Source organism: Pithys albifrons, chromosome 23 (genome assembly GCF_047495875.1).
Source record: "Pithys albifrons albifrons isolate INPA30051 chromosome 23, PitAlb_v1, whole genome shotgun sequence".
NCBI classification, from domain to species: Eukaryota; Metazoa; Chordata; class Aves; order Passeriformes; family Thamnophilidae; genus Pithys; species Pithys albifrons.
The window spans coordinates 2,756,942-2,776,441 of NC_092480.1; the positions used below are offsets into that span (position 1 = coordinate 2,756,942).

The 19,500-nt window shown below is 60.3% G+C and overlaps 6 protein-coding genes across 12 annotated transcripts in view; 5 read left to right on the forward strand and 1 right to left on the reverse strand.

The window, feature by feature from the left end:
* The window catches only part of SIK3 (SIK family kinase 3), an 88,905-nt gene extending 84,063 nt beyond the window's left edge, over positions 1 to 4,842 (forward strand). For 4 of the 7 annotated variants that reach the window (XM_071576160.1, XM_071576157.1, XM_071576156.1 and 1 more), the window contains 4 exons: positions 1,181 to 1,344; positions 2,403 to 2,547; positions 2,663 to 2,830; positions 3,161 to 4,842. In XM_071576160.1, the coding sequence (XP_071432261.1) occupies positions 1,181 to 1,344; positions 2,403 to 2,547; positions 2,663 to 2,820 (467 nt within the window). In that variant the 3' untranslated portion in view covers positions 2,821 to 2,830; positions 3,161 to 4,842. The remainder of the gene's footprint in view (positions 1 to 1,180; positions 1,345 to 2,402; positions 2,548 to 2,662; positions 2,831 to 3,160) is intronic. The other 3 variants (XM_071576161.1, XM_071576162.1, XM_071576163.1) reach the window with 1 other exon arrangement.
* Positions 4,843 to 5,990: 1,148 nt separating this feature from the next.
* Positions 5,991 to 7,629, forward strand: APOA1 (apolipoprotein A1). The gene is made up of 4 exons (XM_071576378.1): positions 5,991 to 6,071; positions 6,272 to 6,327; positions 6,561 to 6,714; positions 6,789 to 7,629. Exons 2-4 carry the CDS (start codon positions 6,285 to 6,287, stop codon positions 7,384 to 7,386), a joined length of 795 nt encoding a protein of 264 aa, XP_071432479.1. The 5' UTR covers positions 5,991 to 6,071; positions 6,272 to 6,284; the 3' UTR covers positions 7,387 to 7,629.
* A 398-nt stretch (positions 7,630 to 8,027) lies between these two features.
* On the reverse strand, positions 8,028 to 8,683 carry APOC3 (apolipoprotein C3). Its single transcript, XM_071576250.1, has 3 exons — positions 8,581 to 8,683; positions 8,333 to 8,459; positions 8,028 to 8,220 (listed from the first exon to the last, which is right to left on the reverse strand). The coding sequence occupies exons 1-3, from the start codon at positions 8,660 to 8,662 to the stop codon at positions 8,124 to 8,126; spliced, it is 306 nt and encodes a 101-aa protein (XP_071432351.1). The 5' UTR covers positions 8,663 to 8,683; the 3' UTR covers positions 8,028 to 8,123.
* Positions 8,684 to 9,950: 1,267 nt separating this feature from the next.
* Positions 9,951 to 11,511, forward strand: APOA4 (apolipoprotein A4). The gene is made up of 4 exons (XM_071576200.1): positions 9,951 to 9,962; positions 10,078 to 10,144; positions 10,266 to 10,392; positions 10,485 to 11,511. The coding sequence occupies exons 2-4, from the start codon at positions 10,096 to 10,098 to the stop codon at positions 11,410 to 11,412; spliced, it is 1,104 nt and encodes a 367-aa protein (XP_071432301.1). The 5' UTR covers positions 9,951 to 9,962; positions 10,078 to 10,095; the 3' UTR covers positions 11,413 to 11,511.
* A 752-nt stretch (positions 11,512 to 12,263) lies between these two features.
* APOA5 (apolipoprotein A5) lies at positions 12,264 to 15,109 on the forward strand. Its single transcript, XM_071576345.1, has 4 exons — positions 12,264 to 12,746; positions 13,116 to 13,190; positions 13,274 to 13,382; positions 14,165 to 15,109. The coding sequence occupies exons 2-4, from the start codon at positions 13,142 to 13,144 to the stop codon at positions 15,069 to 15,071; spliced, it is 1,065 nt and encodes a 354-aa protein (XP_071432446.1). The 5' UTR covers positions 12,264 to 12,746; positions 13,116 to 13,141; the 3' UTR covers positions 15,072 to 15,109.
* A 50-nt stretch (positions 15,110 to 15,159) lies between these two features.
* ZPR1 (ZPR1 zinc finger) lies at positions 15,160 to 19,118 on the forward strand. Its single transcript, XM_071576344.1, has 14 exons — positions 15,160 to 15,372; positions 15,845 to 16,006; positions 16,270 to 16,360; positions 16,447 to 16,517; positions 16,723 to 16,809; positions 16,887 to 17,009; positions 17,118 to 17,171; positions 17,269 to 17,335; positions 17,558 to 17,628; positions 17,949 to 18,038; positions 18,144 to 18,254; positions 18,343 to 18,429; positions 18,518 to 18,583; positions 18,732 to 19,118. The coding sequence occupies exons 1-14, from the start codon at positions 15,214 to 15,216 to the stop codon at positions 18,864 to 18,866; spliced, it is 1,374 nt and encodes a 457-aa protein (XP_071432445.1). The 5' UTR covers positions 15,160 to 15,213; the 3' UTR covers positions 18,867 to 19,118.
* Positions 19,119 to 19,500: the final 382 nt, after the last annotated feature.

Genomic DNA, 19,500 nt, shown 5'->3' on the forward strand with positions numbered 1-19,500 from the left:
CCCACGGTTGTGCAAAGGAAGGGGGAGGCCAGCTGCGTCTCTGACTGACCTGGGACAGGGCTCCAGCAGAAATGCCATATACCTGATGGAGGAAAGGCATGGGGAACAGTGTGCTAGCTGTGCTATCCATGCCCACCTTCCTGGGAGTGGCATGGAGAGCATGTGGGGTGGGGTCTCATTTGGATCTTGCTGTATTTATGGACAGATTTGAGACTGTCCTGTGTAGGGCCAGGAGTTGGACTTCAGTGATCCTTGTGGGTCCCTTCCAACTCAGGATATTCTGCAATTCTGTGAGATCTCTTTGGGTAACCATTTAGTGGCACCTAACAGTTGCAGTGCCAGCTGGGTGGTGTGGTGTCCTAGCACAGCAGGAGATCACTCCCCACTGGCCAAAGCTCTGGGAAAGCCAATAGCTCTGGCCGAGGGATGTACCTGCAGCTGTGTCACCTCAGTGCAGCTCCCCAGCACTCACAGCCACGTTACATGTTTGTGCTCCACGGGGTCCACACTGAGCGAGCTGTTTGTGTGCTCAGCCCTGATGACAGGCTCCTCCATGGCTCAGGACTTTATCCAAAACATCTTGTACTTGATGACGAGAGGCTTTGCCTGATAGGAATGTGGCCTTTGCCCTCAGTCACAAGAGCTTGCAGTGCAGATGGACTTTGCCAGGCAGAACGCTCGTGTGCTCCCCCAGCCAGATTGTGGGAGGGCAGGGAGAAGTCATCTGATAAAAGTGAACATCCTGGCCAGCTCTTCCACCAGGATTATGTTGCTTACAATTGCCAAGGGGCCCTGCTAGAACTTGCTGCATTTGTGGCTCCCTCAGCTTTTGTATAACAATGTGTGCAGGGTGGGGGTCAAGCTCAATCTTGAGGGGAAGGCAGCAGTGGGAAGGGATCTGGTTTCTGTCCCTCCAATATTAGGCTGCTTTTACAGACATCCCAGGGATCTTTTGGGATCTTAATGCTGGAGGGAGAAGCCTTCCAGAGGGCAATCAAGGGCACAGGTACTGCCCCACTCCCACTAGAGCAGCTGAGGGTCCCATCCCTGCTCTGCCAGCAAGGAGCATTTGTCCATGACATCACTTCTCAGTCCCCCAGTTCTGCAGTGGCTCACATGGCTGGGAGTTGCAGGCTCCTTGTACTAACGTGTTGCTTTCTGGTCTTGTCTGGTTTTCAAGAGTCCATCGTAGGGAACTGCATGGACAGAAGCTCCCCTGGCCAAGCCTTGCAGCTGCCTGACCACAACGGCCTGGGCTACCCCGTGCGCCCCACGTCCAGCGAGCACCCGCGGCCCAGGACCCTGCAGAGACATCACACCATCCAGAACAGCGATGATGCTTACGTAGGTGCCTTTGCCTTCCAGTGAACAGAAACCCAGGCTGGCTCTGGCCTGGCTCTGGCCACACAGGGCTCTGCAGACACGCCAAGCTCCTGCAGTGCTGTGAAGGAGCTGGTCACAGCAGCCCAGACCTCACTGCTCCGCTCTCTGTGGAGTTTGGGGTGCTGTGAACTGTCCTGCCTAAATCTCGATAAGTTCTTTGCTACAGCTCCCTTCTGCTGTAGATGAGAACAGCAACTTCCCTGGTTCAGTGGTGCCCTGTGACAGGACAAGGAATAATGGCCATAAACTAAAATACCGAAAGTTCCACTCACCATGAGGCATAACTTTCCTTGGATGGTGACAGAACACTGGAACAGCTGCCCAGTGAGGGCATGGGGTCTCCCTCTCTGGAGACATTCAAACCCCACCTGGATGTGTTCCTGTGTCACCTGCTTTAGGCAGCCTTGGCAGAGGGGTTGGATAGATGATCTATCCAACCTGAAGGGAAGTTCTGGCCAGGTGGGGGTTGGTCTCTTCTCCCAGGCACTCAGCAATAGGACAAGGGGGCACGATGGGCTCAAGCTCTGCCAGGGGAAATTGAAGTTGGAGAGCAGAAAAAATTCTTTGCAGAGAGAGTGCTCAGGCATTGGAATGGGCTGCCCAGAGAGGGGGTGGATTCCCCATCCCTGGAGGTTTTTAAGCTGAGCTTGACCGTGGCACTGAGTGCCATGATCTGGTAAAGGGACTGGAGTTGGACCAAGGGTTGGACTTGATAATCTCAGAGGTCTTTTCCAACCCAATCGATTCTATGATTCTATGATCTCCAGAGGTCCCTTCCAACCCCAGCTATCCTGTGATGCTGTTAGTTCGGAGGGATTTGGACTCTTCAGTCCATTCTCCTGTTGAGGAGACACTGGCTGCACCCAAGCTGTGCCTAATGCACAGTTCTTGTCTTTCTGAACCCTTGCTGAAGGTTTGCAGGAGCTCCCCTGGCAGTCCAAGAGCTGTGAAGCAGGTGGGAGGAATTGGGGCACCTCTCCCAAGCCCCTCCTTGACGTGTGTCCTGCTGTTCTCCACAGGTGCAGTTAGACAACTTGCCTGGAATGAGTTTGATGGCAGGAAAAGCACTAAGCTCTGCTCGGATGTCCGACGCTGTGCTCAGCCAGTCATCGCTGATGGCCAGTCAGCAGCTGCGCGACAGGGACAGCGAGGGTGAGGACCTGGGTGAGCTGCAGATGTGCCATGGGGAGTGTGGGTGTGGGGGGCTCCTCAGAGTCTGGCCCTGAGAGGACCAGCTCATGTTCTGTGTTGCAAAGCCACCTCTTTTTTGCCCTTGCAGAATGTGGGGAGAGTTTGGAAGGTCAAGAACACCCCAACCTGGGCGATGGCAGCCAGCACCTCAACACCTCCTGTTACCCCTCCACGTGTATCACGGATGTCCTGCTGAGCTACAAGCACCCGGAGGTGCCCTTTGGGATGGAGCAGGCGGGGGTGTAACCAGGAGAGAGTGAGTATCTATGTGTCCTTCTCTCTCCACACACACATATCTCAGGCTGCCTCCATGGCCTCATTTCCATGGGTCTTCTTCCTTGCTCATTGTTCAGTCCAAGGGACCAGACCATCCACTCTGAGCTCCTGTGCTGGAGTTGTTTGCTGTCCCCCCATTTGCCCAGGAGAAACACCCCTCCTTGCAAGCCTGTGCTGTTCTTCAAAGCCCCTCTACAAGGCAGAGTCTCCCTCCTGGGGCAGGGTTGGGAATGGACTGGAAATGCAGGAGAGCTGGGGGAGCAGAACTGCTGTTTTGGTGTCTCCTGACATTCTTTCTCCTCTCTTGCAGGGTTTGTGTACAGCTTTGAAACGAAAAGGTCCATTTTAAACCAACAGTATCTAGCAGCATTGCGCCAAATTGCCGTAGTATTTCTGACTAACTGGAATACCATGGCCCCTTTCCTCATCCTCACTTCATCCAGTGTGTCGTTCCTTTGGGTTCTTTAATTTCTGCCACACTTGCCTGTAACTCCAGCTACCACTGAACAACCAGAGACCTGAGCCTGATGCTGCGGCAGAAGATCGGTGGAGCCTCCACACTGGGGCTGCCTTGGGGGCTGTCACTGCTGGGGCTGAGCCTCCCTGAGGAATCTGAGGGAACTGGAGCCGCTCCTGGATGGAGGCTGTGCTGTCCTTCCCCTCTATCCTGCTGCACTGGGGGGATCTGAGCCTGGGTCCCTCCCCATCCCACCTGGGGCTCCGGCCAGTGTGGGGAGCTCCCACCCCGGTGCAATGAGCTTCTTGTCTCATCTCTGTCTGCTCTGTTTCCTCCCGTGTGCTGGGGTGCTGACAGAATCACCCCTCCCCTGCCCTTTATGCCTCTCTTCTTTCCAAATCTGCCACGACTTGGGTTTTTTTCTTTTCCTGGCTATTGTAGGGCAGATGGATTTTTCTTTTGTTTCCTTTGCTTCTCCTCCTGATCACGTAGGAATTGGGTTTTTTTGGTAAATGTTGGTTTATTATTATTGTTATTAATAAAAGGCAAAAGGAATTTCTGTTTGAGAGAAATTTTTAACTAGATTCTGTTCTATATGAATTGTGACTTGCACCTTTTGTTCAAAGTATTTTATTTCTGTTAACGACATTGTACTTGTGACTGGTTTTCTCTCGTGCCAGTGGCGACAGTGGTAATTCTCCTTACACAGTTGGGACAGGCAGAGGTCCCTTCTTTGTCCCTTTTCCATCTTTTCCTTGGTGGATAGAGTGGGAATCCCCCCCCACTGGGACTCTGGAGCACGTGGTGTCACCCTTGCCTTCGAGACTTGACAAGCTCCTGCTCAGATCCTTCTTATTGACACTTTTCTGGAATATTTTGTAAAACTAAAGGAAAAATCGGCCCAGCTCTCCTGACTTTGCACAGAAGGAAGTGTGAAACCAGCACAGCAGAGGTGACTTTGCTATCCTTACCCGTGCCTCTTCCCGGCTTTCCCTTCTCCGGGAAAACAACGCTAATGGCTCTGCAATCCCGAAAATGAGAGAGGAGGGAAGCTCCACAGCCCGGCCGTGCGTGGCCCCTCACCTGGCACCCGCGGCCTCGGGCGGGGGCACGGGGAGCCCGGCAGGAAGGGTGGGAAACACTGAAAGCCTTTTTGCTCTGTCCCTTGGGTTTGTTCTCCTTTTGTTTACATGACACTGTATCCTGGGAGAGTCGCCGGGCCCCCCCAGCAGCAGGGCCGCGTTCACCGTGCCATCCGCAGTATCACACTTTTTTTATCATGGCTTTGTATTGTAGTAATCAATACGCGCAGTATATGTTGAATGTATATTAATATACTTTGCTATTATTTCTGTTTTTTGGAAATGTCAGAAGTATTTTTTTTTCTTCCTCATTTATGTTGGACTAAAACAAACAAACAAAAAAAAAGAACACGTTTCAGTAAATCTTCAGTCCATTTTTTTGTGGGTCACTTGCAACTAGTCAATTAGTTGGACAGTGGGATCATAACAAATAAAACCATGATTATGATCTTCCTTGGGCTCTTGTTTGCCTTGTTGCTCAACACCAAAGCTCAAGGGGCGGCAGCGTGGCCGTGCTTGAAGCTGCCATGTCCCAAATCCATCCCTGGGCTGCCACCTGCCCTGTGCTCCAGCTCCTGTTCCAGCTGGGTTTCCCAAAGCGCCCATGGCACTCACAGCACCCCTGCAGTGCTATAGCTCAGCAGAGTCCAACTCATCCTGCAAAGAATGTGGGTGTGGGGAAATACCTGCAGATCAAACCCTGCTTTAGGGTAACACCTGCGGATCAAACCCTGCAAACTCCTTCCCCAGTCGGGCTTTCCCAGGAGCGGGTATAGTCTGGGAGGAGCAGGGAGCTGTGCCTCCAGCACCCTGGAGCCACCCTGGAGCATTGAAGGGGATAGTGATATCTGTGTGATGCCCACAAGGTGCCCAGCAAGCCATTCTAGGGCTTGAGGCTTCAGGAAGCTGGTGCCACTCCAAAACAGGAGTGGCATTCCTCTGTGGCAGCTCCCCAGGGCATTCCCAGCCCTGCTGGCCACACTCCCCACAGCCCTGTCTGGGGATGTACCTCCTCTCTCATCATCCCGTCTCTCCTTCATCCCCCCCTTGCCAGGTTCTTCTCCCTGGCTTGGTTCCTGTGTGTCCCTGGGCTGGTGGCAGTGGGATGGGGGAGCACCTCGGGCTGAGGAGGGTTTTGGGGTGGCCTTTCTGAGATGTTGAGGTCAGGCTGGTGCTGGCTCTGAGCTCAGCCTTTGCTTAGCTGCCCAGGTTTCCAAGGAAGGCAGGGGGGCACAGCAGGAAAAGGGGTGACCTGAGCAGTGCGGGTCTCACCAGCCCGAAGAGGGATGGGGGCACAGACCCCAGTGGAGGCGAGGGGTCTGGTTACGGCAGGACAAATCCCTGCGGGAATAAACCTTGTCCCCGGGCGGCCGGCCAATCCCTGGGGGCTGCGAGAGGCCCGGGACAGCAGGAATCTGGGTCACCGGGAGCGTAAACAGGCTCCTTGGCCGGAGAGGCGCGTCCCGCCGGGAGCTCCTGTTTGCTCGACGCCCCTGCCAAGCCCGCGCTGCTCGGCGCGGGGCTGCGCGATCCTTGAACCCTGCGCGCCACATCGCCCGCCGGGAGCGAGTTCTTGGGCCGCCGCGCTGGCTTATCTCCGCGGAACTGCCCCTCCGGCATAAATAGCGGCGGCGGAGCCTCGGCCGCTCAGACGGGACGGGCAGCAGCGGCAGAGAGAGCTGGTAAGAGCCTGGGCTGCTCCAGAGGACCCGCGGTGCCGCAGCGACAGAACGCTCTGCTTGTGGGACACCGCGGTTCCCACCCTCGGGCTTCGTCCGCGGCACCGACGGGGACCCCTCGAGCCGGGCTGGGGGCTCAGCTCCCGCTGGGGCTGGAATTTTGCCGAGTCTTCCTGAGCCTGACTCCCTTGCTCTGCCCCCAGGTTCAGCGCGAAGATGAGAGCCGTGGTGTTGACCCTCGCCCTGCTCTGCCTGACGGGTAGGTCCGAACGGGGCTGGGGTGGCAGCGGCTGCGCATCCCCGCGGGATGGAGCGGGACGGGGCGGCCGAGCCCGGTGCGGGCGCTGCTGGAAGCCTCTGGTTTCCGAAGCGCTTTGCAAGTCGGGCTGCAGCCAAGAGTGCCCTCCCGAGCCGAGCAGGACCTCGGCAGGGCTGGAGCCGACCCGCCGGCACTGGACCGTGTGTCCTGAGCACAGCCGACTCTCTCTGCAGGCACCCAGGCCCGCTCCTTCTGGCAGCACGATGACCCCCAAGCGCCCCTGGATCGCCTCCAGGACATGCTGGATGTGTACCTGGAGACAGTGAAGGCCAGCGGCAAGGAAGCCATCTCCCAGTTCGAGGCCTCTGCCGTGGGCAAACAGCTGGAGTAAGTGGGGGATGTGTGGTGGGGCTGGAGAGGGATCCCCGTGCACCGTGTCTGACCTCCCTCTGCTCCTGCAGCCTGAAGCTGAGCGAGAACCTGGACACGCTGGGCGCAGCCGCTGCCAAACTGCGTGAGGACTTAGCCCCCTACTACAAGGAGGTGCGGGAGATGTGGCTGAAGGACACCGAGGCTCTGCGCAAGGAGCTGACCAAGGACCTGGAGGATGTGAAGGAGAAGATCAAGCCCTTCCTGGACCAGTTCTCTGCCAAGTGGACGGAAGATCTGGAGCAGTACCGCCAGCGCCTGGCCCCCCTGGCCCAGGAGCTGAAGGAGCTCAGCAAGCAGAAGGTGGAGCTGCTGCAGCAGAAGCTGACCCCGGTGGCCGAGGAGGCGCGGGACCGCCTGCGCGGGCACGTCGAGGAGCTGCGCAAGAACGTGGCGCCCTTCAGTGACGAGCTGAGGCAGAAGCTGAGCCAGAAGCTGGAGGAGATCCGGGAGAAGGGCATCCCCCAGGCTGCCGAGTACCAGGCCAAGGTGGTGGAGCACCTGAGCAACCTGCGTGAGAAGGTGACGCCCCTGGTTCAGGACTTCAAGGAGCGCCTCACCCCCTACACCGAGACCCTCAAGGCCCGTTTCATCAGCTTCCTGGACGAACTCCAGAAGAGCGTGGCCTGAGCCACCAGCCGGCACGGCCAGGGACTGACCCCAGCCCCTCTCCTGCAGCCACCCCGGGGTGCTCCCTGCCCTACCCTGGGTGCTTCCCTTCAGGGGCTCTGGGGATGGGCTGCTGGAGCCCCAGCCCAGCCCTGGGGTGTCCTCCCTGGAGACTCCCTTCTCTTCTTCAGCCACCTCCCCTCCCCTCCTTGGCATCACTCTCAGCTTTGCCTCCCTTTTGTCAAATAAACATGACTTAAGTTATTGGAGCTCGCTCAGTCTTTGCAGTGGATGCTGGAGGGGGCAGCCTGAACTGGGGTTGTGGGCGAGGGGTGCTCTGGGCTGGGGGTGCTGGAGGACTCCAGAGAGAGTGGGACAACAGGGAACTGGTGTGGGAGTGCCCTGGGCTTACCCCATACAAAGCCCCGCTCTGCCCAAGGTGCAGCCAGGATCGGACCTGCAAAAAGGGCTCTGCAGTGCTCTGGGACTGGGTTTGCAAGAGCTGGAGCTTGTTGGATTGTGGAAGCAGGATCTGGCTCCTGCTGCCCTGGGCACCTTGACATGACTGTGTGTAGCCCCAGTGCTGGTGTCTGTCCCAGCCCTCGCCCTCTCCACAGCTCACACTCCTCCTCACCATCCCCACAGTGATGCCACCACAGCCATCTGCTTCAGCCCCACTTTATTGAGAGAACCATAACAGTGGGTGGGAGCCAGGGGGACCCTAGCCCTGTGGGACCCCCAGCCAGTCCCTGATGGGGCTACTTGGTCGGTGTCTTCTTCCAGAGCTCCGCCAGCTGCTCCTTGAGCCAGACCAGCTGCTCCTTCGCCAGCTGCGTGTTGTCCACCAGCCACTGCCTGTGAGGGGAGGGGAGGGCAGGGAGTGAGCGATGGGCCTGGGAGGGGCTCCCTGCAGGCAGTGAGGGATGGGGACAGGGACAGGGACTTGGGCTGGGGGTCTCAGGAGCACCTGGCTTGCTGTGCCACCTTGGACTCCCGCACCCTGGTGAAAGCATCCTTGGCCATGGTCGTGGCTTTCTGGGCGAGCTCCTGAAACTTCTGCACCAGTGCCTTCGGCTCCTCGGACGTGTCGGCCCCTGCAAGCAGGAATCTGTTGGGAGTGGAGGGATGGGGCCCTGGGGCTGTGCCCCCCCCGTGTGCCCCCCAGCACCCTGAGCCCTGACACCCTCCTCCTGCACAGCCTTTGCTGTCCCTTACTTGTTCCCACTGCAAGGACAGCCGTGCAGGCAAGCAGGAGCAGCAGCGACACCTTCATGGCTGGCGAGAGAGCAGAGCACATGGTGAGGGGTGGCAGAGGGGGCCACAGGAGGCCCGACCCCATCCCCTTCCCAGCATGACCCTCACCAGGGGTGTCCCCACTCACCTGTGCCAGACTCTGCAACGCAGGGCCAGCCCTGGACTCCCCCTTTATACCCTCCCCACGGCTGCCCTTGAGGGGGTTTGTGCAAAGGTCAGAGAGCAGAGGCTGGAGGAGGGCTGCATCCGGCCAGCAGTTGGGAAATTCCATGGGGATGGAGCCTGCTGGGGCTCTGTGTGTGTCTGTGTGTGTGCACATACCTGTGCATACATGTGTGTGTGCACAGCCTGCCTGGTGCCCGCTGCAGGGCACAGTGCGGTGACTGCAGCCCTGGGAACACACCTGGGGCCATGGGCACACACGGCACAAGGGTGACATCCAGTGGCTCTGGCCACGGGCACGACACCCTCGGGCACCCCGAGAGCTCTTTGGACCTTTTCGTTGTCACTGCCCAGCTGGTCCCTGCCCCTGCCCCTGCCAGCTGTGCCCTTTGCCCGCTATGACACATCACAGCTGCTTTGCAGCCCAAGCGAGTCCCTCATAGAGTGGGGTGGGCTGAGTGAGGGCTGCAGGGCTGCACCCCCAGGTGTGTGCCAAGAGTCCTATGCCCATGGCCAGTGACTCGCACGGGTCCCATCTCCATTCCCAGGCACACCAGCACTGTGTGTCCACAGTGTCCTGCAGGGCCCTGACTTGTTCCTCTGGCAGGGTTTCCACCAGGAGGCTGGACTGGGAAGAAGTGATGCCATCCTGCACATACACAGCCTTGTGAGCCCCCAGGCTCCATCACACCATCGCCCCGAGCCCATGTCCTGCCCTGCTGCCCATCCCAGGCACAGCACAGCTGGCAGCAGGGCTGCAGGGTCCCCACAGTGCCTCCCAGACCCCATGCCCTGTTCCACCACTGCGCATCCCGGGTACCACCACACATCCCACACAGCACCAGCACAGCCACTGCTCCATGTCATGGAGCACTGAGCTGTCCCCTCTGCCCAGGGTCCCCATCCTCAGGAGAAGCTCAGCCCCGGGGTGTCCTGTGTACCCCCATCCCCTCTCTGCTGGCCCTTGCACACTGCCAGGAGCTGGCAGGGCTGTGGGTGATGTCAGGGCCGCAGGTGATGTCAGGGCTGTGCACACATCAGGTGCTTCCACGTCTTGACCTTGCTAAAGTCCAAGCCCGGGGCTGTGTCACAGCCTGCGTGGAAGCCACGGGGGTGCTCAGGCTGCATAAATAGCACTGGGAGCTGCTGGCTCGACAGGTACCGTGGCTGTGGCAGCACAGGTGAGCAGCTGAGAGGGCTGGAGAGAGCCAGTGCCTCCATTGCCTATGGTGGGGTAGGTGGCAGGGGGCTGCCAAACTCTGGGCCTCTCTTCACCTCCCCTCTGTGCTCCTGCAGGAGTCCCCAGTGCTCAGGATGGCTCCCAAAGTGGCTGCCCTTGTCCTGGTGTTCCTTGCAGTCTCAGGTGAGTTGGCGTGTGGGTCCCTGGTTCTCGCAGGGTGGTCCTGCCCCGGGGCAGCAGTGGGGACCTGCTGTCCCCAGGGAAGTGGAATTGTGCTGGCACTGATCCCACCATCCCTTTGCAGGGGCACGGGCTGATGTGAACCCCGACGAGGTGGCCAGTGTGATCTGGAAGTACTTCACAGAGCTGAGCAGCAATGCCAAGGAGACGGTGGACCAGCTGCAGCAGACTGAGCTCACCAAGCAGATCAAGTGAGCTGAGCCATGGTCTGGGGCACTGGGGGATTTGGGAGGGTTCATGGGGTGTTGGGGGCACCAGCCACTGACCTGTCCCTTCTCCCCAGCACCCTCCTGAAGAGCAACCTGCAGAGTGTCAGTGCCTATGCCGAGGACCTGCAGGAGCGGCTGGTGCCCTTTGCCACAGAGCTGCAGGCGCGGCTGGCACAGGATTCAGAGCGGCTGAAGGAGCAGATCCGGAGGGAGCTGGCAGAGCTGCAGGCCAAGCTGGCGCCCTACGCTGACGAGGTGCACCAGCAGATCGGTACCAACATCCGCCAGCTGCAGGCCAAGATGAGCCCCTACGCCGAGGAGCTGCGCTCCCGGGTGGACCGTGGGGCTGGGGAGCTGCAGCGGGCACTGGAGCCCTACGCAGCCGAGCTGCGGGACCGGCTGCAGGACAACGCCGAGAGCATCCAGGCCTCCCTCAGCCCCTACGCTGACCGGCTGCAGGAGCAGATTGATGGCGGCGTGGAGACCCTGAAGGAGCACCTGGCACCCATGGCTGATGAGCTGAAGGCGCAGGTGGGGCAGAGCGTGGCAGAGCTGCGGCGTGGACTCAGCCCCTATGCCCAGGAGGTGCAGGATGGGCTCAACCGGCAGCTGGAGAGCCTGACGGCGCAGATGGAGAGGGCGGCTGAGGAGCTGCGTGCCCGCCTGGCCACCAGCTCTGAGGAGCTGCGTGCCCAGCTCAGCCCACTGGCCCAGGAGCTGCGGGATGCGGCGAGCGGTGATGCCGAGAGCCTGAGGCAGCGCCTGGGCCCCCTGGTCCAGCAGCTGGACCAGCGTGTGGGGCAGACACTGGAGGCATTCAGGCAGCAGGCAGCTCCTTTCGGAGAGACCTTTGGGAAGCAGCTGGTGCAGCGGCTGGAGGAGATGCGCGGGAAGCTGGACTCAGGTGCTGCTGGAGTGGAGGACCACCTGGAGCTGCTGGAGAAGGAGGTGCGGGAGAAGGTGTCTGCCTTCCTCAGCACCATCCCACCCCCGGAGCAATGAGTCCCCCCCAGTGCTGTGGGGAGGTGACATGGGGTGGCTGGCCATCCCCACACACTCCAAGCATTCCCAGACTCTGTCCATGGCAGAAATAAACCTTGTGATGCACATGCTGGTCCGTGTCCTTCCTTCTCCACTGCATCCTACTGTCCTGCCCGAGGATGGGCAGTCTGGGCCATCTGGTCCAGCTGCTCCAAGGGGGAACATCACACCAAATTTGGGTTCTGGGGAACCTAGGAGAGGGACCAAAGGTTGGGGCAGGTGGGTGGGGGTCTCTGTGCTGGCTGAAGGTGGTGGCAGCCAGGTGAGCCTGAGGGCCAGCACGGGACCAGGGCCCCAACATCACCTCACTGGGGTTCCACAGCAACTGGGGGGTACTCAGGGATCTCCAGAGGGGCAGAGCCCTTGGATGTGGCCAGGCATCCTCACGGTGGTGGGGCAGTTGTTGCCACACAAGTTGGGGCTTTATGGGCTGTGCTGGGTGTATGACAGACCCCTCATTACCACAGCCCCATGGGGACCCTAACCAGGTGCAGTGGGGCTTGGATGGGAAGGGAGGTCTTGTCCCCAGAAACTTCCCAGCTCAGGAAGAGGAAAAGGGGACTGAGTGATGGCCACAGCGAGCCCCTCGAGCCGTCCTGCTGGCAGGAGCATGGGGTGGGATGGGAAGGGATGGGATGAGACGGGAGCACGGCCAGCGCTGCCTGGAGCGACCTCACGTGTCGGCACAGGCGAGGGAGCCGCGCGGACTTTGGTACCGAGGACGTTTCACCCCGGGAGCGCTGGACTTCGTCCCACGCCCAGGGTAGGGTGCCCGTCTGTATTCCCGGGGGAAAAGCACCAAGCACAGCGGGCTGGGTGTCCGGCGGGAGCGGCAGAGAGAGAGGTGTGCTCTGTGCTCCCTACCCGGGCTGCTGACACGGCCACCGCTCATCCCACGCTTCTCTGCCACAGCCAAAGCCGGGCTCACCCTTCCCGCACTCATCCCGGGGGTCCCGGCTCCTCTCCTCGCCCCAGGACAGGAGCTGCAGCCGTGTCCGCATCCCCATCCTGCTGCCCCGCACCACCCCGGCAGCTCCATCGAGCATTCCCTCCGGGATGCGAAGGTCGGCTGCGGGGCAGGGTCAGCCGCGTCCCCCAAGCCTGGGGGGCAGTGGGCAGTCAGGTGACCGTCCCCCAGGTCACCTCCCAGGAACGTGCACGGACCTCCACGTTGTGTTTACACGGAGTGAGGTCCAAAAAGCCTTTCCGTGCCGCTCCTCTGCTCCCCCCGGACCTATATAAGGGAACCGCGGGCCGGCTCCCGGCGGAGGGACACGGGAGGCACCAGGAGGCAGGTGAGGGGTGGAGAACAGGGGCACCTTGTGCCTGGTTTGGCTTTGTGCGGCCGGAGGAGCTGGGTGTGATTTCAGGTGCAAAACCACAGGGTTACAGGGGACCCCAGGTATTATGGGGGACCTCAGGTGTTTACAGGGCAACTCCAGATGTTACAGGGCACCCAAAGTGTTATGGGGACTCCAGGTGTTTTGGGAAGCCCCAGGTGTTACAGGGGACCCCGCATATTTATAGGGAACCCCCAAGTGTTATGGGAGGCCCCAGGAGAGAGGTCCTTGCAGGGAACAGTGACGGGGGGTGTGAAGCAGAGGCACCACCACCCTGTGAGCACTTGGTGGAGCAGCCTCTCCCCTCTGCCGTCTCTCCCGCAGCCCCGCCGAGCCCGGCCCGGCAGACCATGCTGCTGAAGGCTGTGCTGCTCCTGTCCCTCCTGGCTGCCTTCCCAGGTGGGTGCGGGCAGAGGGGCAGCAGAGCTGGGGGTGAGGGCAGCACCAAGGGCACCCCACTCACGCCACCCTCCCACCTACAGTGTCACCGGCCAAGTCGGGGCAGGGCGGCTTCTGGGAATACCTCAGCCAGCTGACGTGGGACAAGGACAGCCTGGAGCATGGCCACGGCAAGCTGGGCAGGGACATCACGTGAGTACAGTGGCCCGGGGCCCCACCAGCACCGCTGGGGGCCGATTTCTCTCCCTCTGGGGACATAGAACCTCATGGGAAGGGTGTTGGTGTTTATTGGGGGGAGTGAATGCTGTGGTTAGTCAGGGGTGCTTTGTGACTGCCTTGTGCAGGAACTTTGTGCAGGACTGACTGCTCCCTGCTGAAGGGACTGGAGCACAAGTGCTGTGGGGAGAGGCTGAGGGAGCTGGGGGTGTTCAGCCTGGAGAAGAGGAGGCTCAGAGGTGACCTCAGCACTGTCTGGAACTGCCTGAAGGGAAGTTGTGGCCAGGTGGGGGTTGGTCTCTTCTCCCAGGCACTCAGCAATAGGACAAGGGGGCACGATGGGCTCAAGCTCTGCCAGGGGAAATTGAAGTTGGAGAGCAGAAAAAAATTCTTTGCAGAGAGAGTGCTCAGGCATTGGAATGGGCTGCCCAGAGAGGGGGTGGATTCCCCATCCCTGGAGGTTTTTCAAGTGAGATTGGCCGTGGCACTGAGTGCCATGATCTGGTAAAGGGACTGGAGTTGGACCAAGGGTTGGACTTGATGATCTTGGAGGTCTTTTCCAACCCAATCCATTCTGTGATTCTGTGGATGTGGCACTGAGTGAGAATCCACCACTTCTTGATCCAACCCCACTGTGATCACCAGCCCAGGGCACGGAGTGCCCTGGGCTGGTGATCACAGTGGGGTTGGATCAAGGGTTGGACTTGCTGATCTCAGAGGTCTTTTCCAACCCAATCCATTCCATGATTCTATGAAAGCATTCAGGATGGGGTCAGCTCCGTGGGAGACTTCCTGGAGAAGCTGTCGCCCCTGCCCCGGAGCCCCCAGCCCCGGCTGTCCCAGGACTCGGCCGGCCTGCGGAAGCTGCTCCGCAGGGAGCTGGAGAGCCTGCGGGTGAAGCTGTCGCCGTACGTGGACGAGGTGCACCAGGAGGTCGGGAAGCACCTGGACGAGCTGCGGCAGCAGCTGCAGCCGGTGACGGAGGAGCTGCTGGACCAGGTGTCGCTGCGGGCGCGGCAGCTCCGGCGGCAGCTCCTGCCGAGCCGGGAGGTGACGGCGCAACTCCTGGAGGGCGCGGACGAGCTGCAGCACTTCGTGGCTCACTACGCCGACAAGATCGCCTTCCACACGGACCAGGTGAAGGGCATCTTCCAGCCGTACGCCGACAGGCTGCTCACCGAGATCCACCGCAACGTGCAGGAGCTGCACCGCAGCGTGGCCCCGCATGCCCGCGCCGCCCCCCAGCAGCTCAACCAGCACATCCAGGAGCTCTCCGCAAAGCTCGCCCGCAACGCGCGGGACCTGCACAGCAAGATCCAGAGCAACCTGGAGCAGCTGAAGGCCAAGCTGAGCCTGTACCCCGGGACCCTCGGGGGGGACCCGCCGGGGCGCTACCGGGAGGCGCTGGCGAGGGAGGTGCAGCGGCGGGTGGAGGAGTTCCGGAGGGACACCTACATCCAGATCCAGGCGTTCGCGAGGGCGCTGGACCAGGAGACGGAGGAGATGCGGCTGAAGCTCAGCGCCCGCCCGGAGGAGCAGGAGGAGCAGGAGGAGCTGCACGATGCGCCACCGCCGCCCGTGGAAGAGCTGCGGGAGCGGCTGGACGCGCTGTGGAAGGACCTGGCGCGGAGCCTGGGCGGGGATGCGGGCGGGGGGTCGCGGTGATGATGATGGGGATGAGCCACAATAATAAAGGCGCCGCCATCGCAGCACGTGTCACGTGATCGGGGGACCTGGGAGGTGGTCATGTGACCGCCGCGGCGGGGGCCACGTGACCGCCACGTGACGGCGGAGCGGAGGCCCCGCGATGTCCGCGCTGGGGGCGATGGAGGCGGGACCGGGATCGGGACCGGGACCAGGGTCGGGATCGGGGCCGGGGGGTTCCTTGTTCCGGCCCCTCAGCGCCGAGGATGGCGAGCAGCAGCCGGCGGAGATCGAGTCCCTGTGCATGAACTGCTTCCGCAACGTGAGGGGCCGGGGGGAGCCATGGCGGGGCCTCCCTGAGGGATCTGCGGGTGACAGGGGGGTGGGAGCGGGCCAGGGATGTGCGGGGGTCTGCGGGGAGCGGGGAATAGGGCAGGGCTTGGCTGGGGAGGGACCTGGGGGTGAATAGGGGTCTGCAGGGGTTGGGGTGGGTGGGAGCAGCACGGGGGTTGGTGGGTGGGGGGTACAGGGATGCGGGGTCGGGGGGCTGCGAGGGGCAAGAGCAAGGAAAGATGCCCTGGGGCCACAGCTGACCCCACGGCAGGGGGCACTAGTGGGATCGGGAGGGCTGGGGGGCAGTGGGACACAGGAGGGGCTGGGCAGGGGCTGCTGTGGGGCTGGGGGAGGTTGGGGGTCTGGAGTTTTGGGGTTAGGGAGCTGCCCACGCTGGGAGGTGCTGCCAGGGATGGGGAGCCTGGGGGACACCACCCTGAGGACTCGGGTTCCCATGACAGGGAGTGACGCGGCTCCTGCTCACCAGGATCCCCTTCTTCAAAGAGATCATCGTCAGCTCCTTCTCCTGCGACAGCTGCTCCTGGTCCAACACGGAGATCCAGTCAGCAGGCAGGATCCAGGAGCAGGGCGTGTGCTACACCCTGGCTGTCACCTCCTGCCAGGTGAAGGGCACGGGGGGCCGCCCTGTGCAAACCTTTATCCCTCACAGGCTGGCCTGGATTGAGCCACAAAGTGTTTCTCTTCTGTGGTGTTTGGGAAATAGCTTTATTTGCTTGGTAGTGACCATTCCAAGCCCAAAATGTGCCCTTTCCTAATGGAGAGGGAGCTGGAGCCAGTGCTGCTGCACAGCCCAGTGTGGTTCCCATGTGTGGAAGCCTGTGGATATATTTGTGATCCTTATGCTGCTCCCCAACTCTGTGTGCAGGACATGAACAGGGAGGTGGTGAAGACTGACTGTGCCACGGCTCGAATTCCAGAGCTGGACTTTGAGATCCCTGCCTTCACCCAGAAAGGAGGTGGGTGGCACATCTCAGCTCAGAGCACTTTGGAGGGTGCTGTGGTGTGTTAACAGTGTCATCACCTCTTTTCTCCCCCTCTCAAGTCCTCACCACCATCGAAGGGATCATTGACAGAGCTGTGGCAGGCCTGGAGCAGGACCAGCCTGTCCGCAGGGTAAGGTGCTGGGAAAGGGGGGGCTCCTCAGGGATGGCAAAGCCTTGGGCTGATCATCCCCTACTGCCTGTTAGTGTTGTCCAAGGGTGGTGGGGACAGCACTGGGGGCTCTGGTTTGTGCCATGGTCAGACAGCCCCTGCAGCAGTTGCACTCTGTGATCTTGGAGGTCTTTTCCAGTGTAAATGATTCCTTGTTCTCTTGCAGGCGACAGACGAAGAGGTGGCAAAAAAAATAGACGAGTTCATTGTTAAACTGAGGCAGCTGAAAGAAATGAATTCCCCCTTCACCTTTGTGAGTGTACTCAGGAGGGAGGCCCTGTTTGGCACGAGGAGAGCAGGACAGCCCCCTCAGGCTCCCTTTTCCTGCAGATCATCGATGATCCCTCAGGGAACAGCTTCGTGGAGAACCCCCATGCACCGCGGAGGGACGATGCCCTCGTGGTCACCCACTACAGGAGGACCCCCCAGCAGGCTGCTATGCTGGGACTGGAGGTGACTGGGGGTTGCTGGGCCATGTGTTCCCAGCCTGAGAAATAGGGCTGACCAGTCTCTCACTCCCTGGGAGTTCTGGAGGGAACAGAGTTAATGCTCCTCTTGCAGGGAGAGGAGGTGGATGCAAAGCCGCCTGATGCTGCGGAGGATCTGAGGGACGAGGTGGGTGATGTTGCAGTGCAGAGGTGAGTGACACCCAGGACGGGTGTTCTGGGCTGGCTGGGACATTCTGACTCCCCTTGCCCTCCCTGTGCCCCAGGTCCTGCAGTTCAACACCAACTGCCCCGAGTGCAACGCCCCGGCCAACACCAACATGAAGTTGGTGCGTATCCTTTGAGGGGGTGGGCATGGGCTGGGTCTGCATGGGGGTGGTGTGGGGTGGGTGTTGCTGTGCTCACCCTGCACTCTTCCTGCTGCACTGAATGAGTTCTCTAGTGGAGCCTGTCAGCGTGCGGAGCTGTCTCAGGGCCGCTCTCAGTGAGGTCCTGCAGCACCTCGGGAGGGACTGAGGCTGCTGCCTTGAGGTTTTCCTTGACTGTCTGCTCCAGAAATCCCACACTTCAAGGAAGTGATTATCATGGCCACAAACTGCGACTCCTGTGGGCACAGGACAAATGAGGTGAGCTGGAAAACTGCTGACTTCTTTTTTTGGTGCGAGGAGAAGGCAGTGGTGATGGGAGTGGTGCTCTGTGCCTTTTTCCCTGAGCTTTGCTTTCCAGTGTGGCTGTTTGGAGCCAGGCTGGGAGGGAGGCTGGATTTGGAGGCAGTGTTAGGAGGTGGTCTTTGCTGGGTTTTGAGGATCTGTCTCAGCTTTGGAGTTGAATTCAGGCACTGTCCCAGATTTCAAGTGGCCTCTGAGCTGCTGGGATAAAACCTCTCAAAGCATCATGGTGTGATTTGAGGGTAAATTCCATGGAGCTGACTGGCAGGTGTTCTTAGGTGAAGTCTGGAGGAGCAATTGAACCACAAGGCACCAGGATTACCCTCTGGATTACAGACCCTTCTGACATGACGAGGGACATCCTGAAGGTACAGTGCCCTCAGATACTTGCCCTGTCCCCCTGGGGAGGTGTGAGGAGTCCAGGGGGTCCAGCCATCCCTCCATGGAGACTCACAGGTTGTCCCCTTTCACAGTCAGAGACATGCAGTGTGGAGATCCCAGAGCTGGAGTTTGAGCTGGGGATGGGAGCACTAGGGGGGAAGTTCACCACGCTGGAAGGGCTGCTGAAGGACATCCGTGACCTGGTTAGTGGTCCTGGTGGGGCTCAGCCCCCTTCGTGTCCCTGTTTGGGCTGGCCCTGGCTGCCTCACTGGTGCTCACCTGCCCTTCCAGGTGGAGAGAAACCCCTTCACTCTGGGGGACAGCTCAACGCCCAGCAGGACAGGCAAGCTGCAAGAGTTCATTGGGAAGCTGCAGGAGGTGAGTGTGCCCTGGATTCCTGTGCTCTGTGAGAGTGCCAGAAGGATTAGAAAGAGCCCTAATGGCTGGACGTGCTCTCTTCCTGCAGATCATAGACGGGAAGACCAAGGCTCACTTCATCATGGATGACCCTGCAGGCAACAGTTACCTTCAGGTACAGTCCTGCAGCCCTTGGGAGGGGCTGCTTGAGCAGTTTGGTTGGGTTTTCTGTATTTCCCTGGAGTGTGCTGGGGGCGGGGGGGGCAGGATGCCTGAGCCTTGGGGAAAAGGGGAGTGCAGGAGGTTTTCCTGTCTCCCCACAGAACGTGTACGCCCCAGAGGAGGACCCGGAGCTGAGGGTGGAGCGCTACGAGCGCAGCTTTGAGCAGAATGAAGACTTGGGCCTGAACGACATGAAGACAGAGGGCTATGAGCCTGAGGCCGCCTCGGGCCGGTAGCAGGGGGGCGGCCCGACCCCTCTGCCCCCTGTGCCAGCTGCTCCAGGGACCAGGACTTTTTTGTGGCCAGGAACTCTCCTCCCTTCCTGGGAGTCAGGGCTGCAAGCGGGGCTGGCCCTCGGGGCCTTCCTATGGGAGGTGTTGTGTGGGGTGCTGGTGTGTTGTGGTGGGGCTGGAAGTCAGTGCTGCGACCCCCCCGTAAAGGTGTTTGTTTAAAAGTACACGGACAAAATAAAGAAGACGCCGTATCCCTCTGGTGCTGGTACTGCTGCCGCTCCATTCACAAGTGTGGGCAACGCCTGGCCACGCCCACCGTCCATTCATAACTCCGCCCAGTGCGCCTTTAATGGCCATTACACGCCTGGCCACGCCCACAGTCCATTCATAACACCGCCCAGGGCCCTCGTGGGACCTGTGGCCACGCCCATATCTCCTTGTATGGTCATGTGGTCACGCCCACAGCTTCATTCATTACTCCGCCCAGGGGCGCCAGTGGGAACCGCGGCCATGCCCGCTGTGCCTTTTATGGTAATTACACATCAGGCCACGCCCATCTCCCCGCCCACACATCCATTTATGGGCATGACAGCTGCTTTGCCATGCCCTTTGCCACGCCCACCACTATTTATACCCA

Bases quoted from the DNA above. Each gene is read 5' to 3' on its own strand.
- APOA1 (XM_071576378.1), top strand. From the start codon at position 6,285: ATGAGAGCCGTGGTGTTGACCCTCGCCCTGCTCTGCCTGACGG. The intron at 6,328-6,560 runs GTAGGTCCGAAC...CTCTCTCTGCAG, and splicing joins CGCCCTGCTCTGCCTGACGG to GCACCCAGGCCCGCTCCTTC. The intron at 6,715-6,788 runs GTAAGTGGGGGA...CTGCTCCTGCAG, and splicing joins GCCGTGGGCAAACAGCTGGA to CCTGAAGCTGAGCGAGAACC.
- APOA4 (XM_071576200.1), top strand. From the start codon at position 10,096: ATGGCTCCCAAAGTGGCTGCCCTTGTCCTGGTGTTCCTTGCAGTCTCA. The intron at 10,145-10,265 runs GTGAGTTGGCGT...ATCCCTTTGCAG, and splicing joins GGTGTTCCTTGCAGTCTCAG to GGGCACGGGCTGATGTGAAC. The intron at 10,393-10,484 runs GTGAGCTGAGCC...CCTTCTCCCCAG, and splicing joins GAGCTCACCAAGCAGATCAA to CACCCTCCTGAAGAGCAACC.
- ZPR1 (XM_071576344.1), top strand. From the start codon at position 15,214: ATGTCCGCGCTGGGGGCGATGGAGGCGGGACCGGGATCGGGACCGGGA. The intron at 16,007-16,269 runs GTGAAGGGCACG...CTCTGTGTGCAG, and splicing joins TGGCTGTCACCTCCTGCCAG to GACATGAACAGGGAGGTGGT. The intron at 17,336-17,557 runs GTATCCTTTGAG...TGTCTGCTCCAG, and splicing joins CACCAACATGAAGTTGGTGC to AAATCCCACACTTCAAGGAA.
- APOA5 (XM_071576345.1), top strand. From the start codon at position 13,142: ATGCTGCTGAAGGCTGTGCTGCTCCTGTCCCTCCTGGCTGCCTTCCCA. The intron at 13,191-13,273 runs GTGGGTGCGGGC...TCCCACCTACAG, and splicing joins CCTCCTGGCTGCCTTCCCAG to TGTCACCGGCCAAGTCGGGG. The intron at 13,383-14,164 runs GTGAGTACAGTG...ATTCTATGAAAG, and splicing joins AAGCTGGGCAGGGACATCAC to CATTCAGGATGGGGTCAGCT.
- APOC3 (XM_071576250.1), bottom strand. From the start codon at position 8,662: ATGTGCTCTGCTCTCTCGCCAGCCATGAAGGTGTCGCTGCTGCTCCTG. The intron at 8,460-8,580 runs GTAAGGGACAGC...TCCTGCTTGCAG, and splicing joins TGTCCTTGCAGTGGGAACAA to GGGCCGACACGTCCGAGGAG. The intron at 8,221-8,332 runs GTGCTCCTGAGA...CTCCCCTCACAG, and splicing joins AAGGTGGCACAGCAAGCCAG to GCAGTGGCTGGTGGACAACA.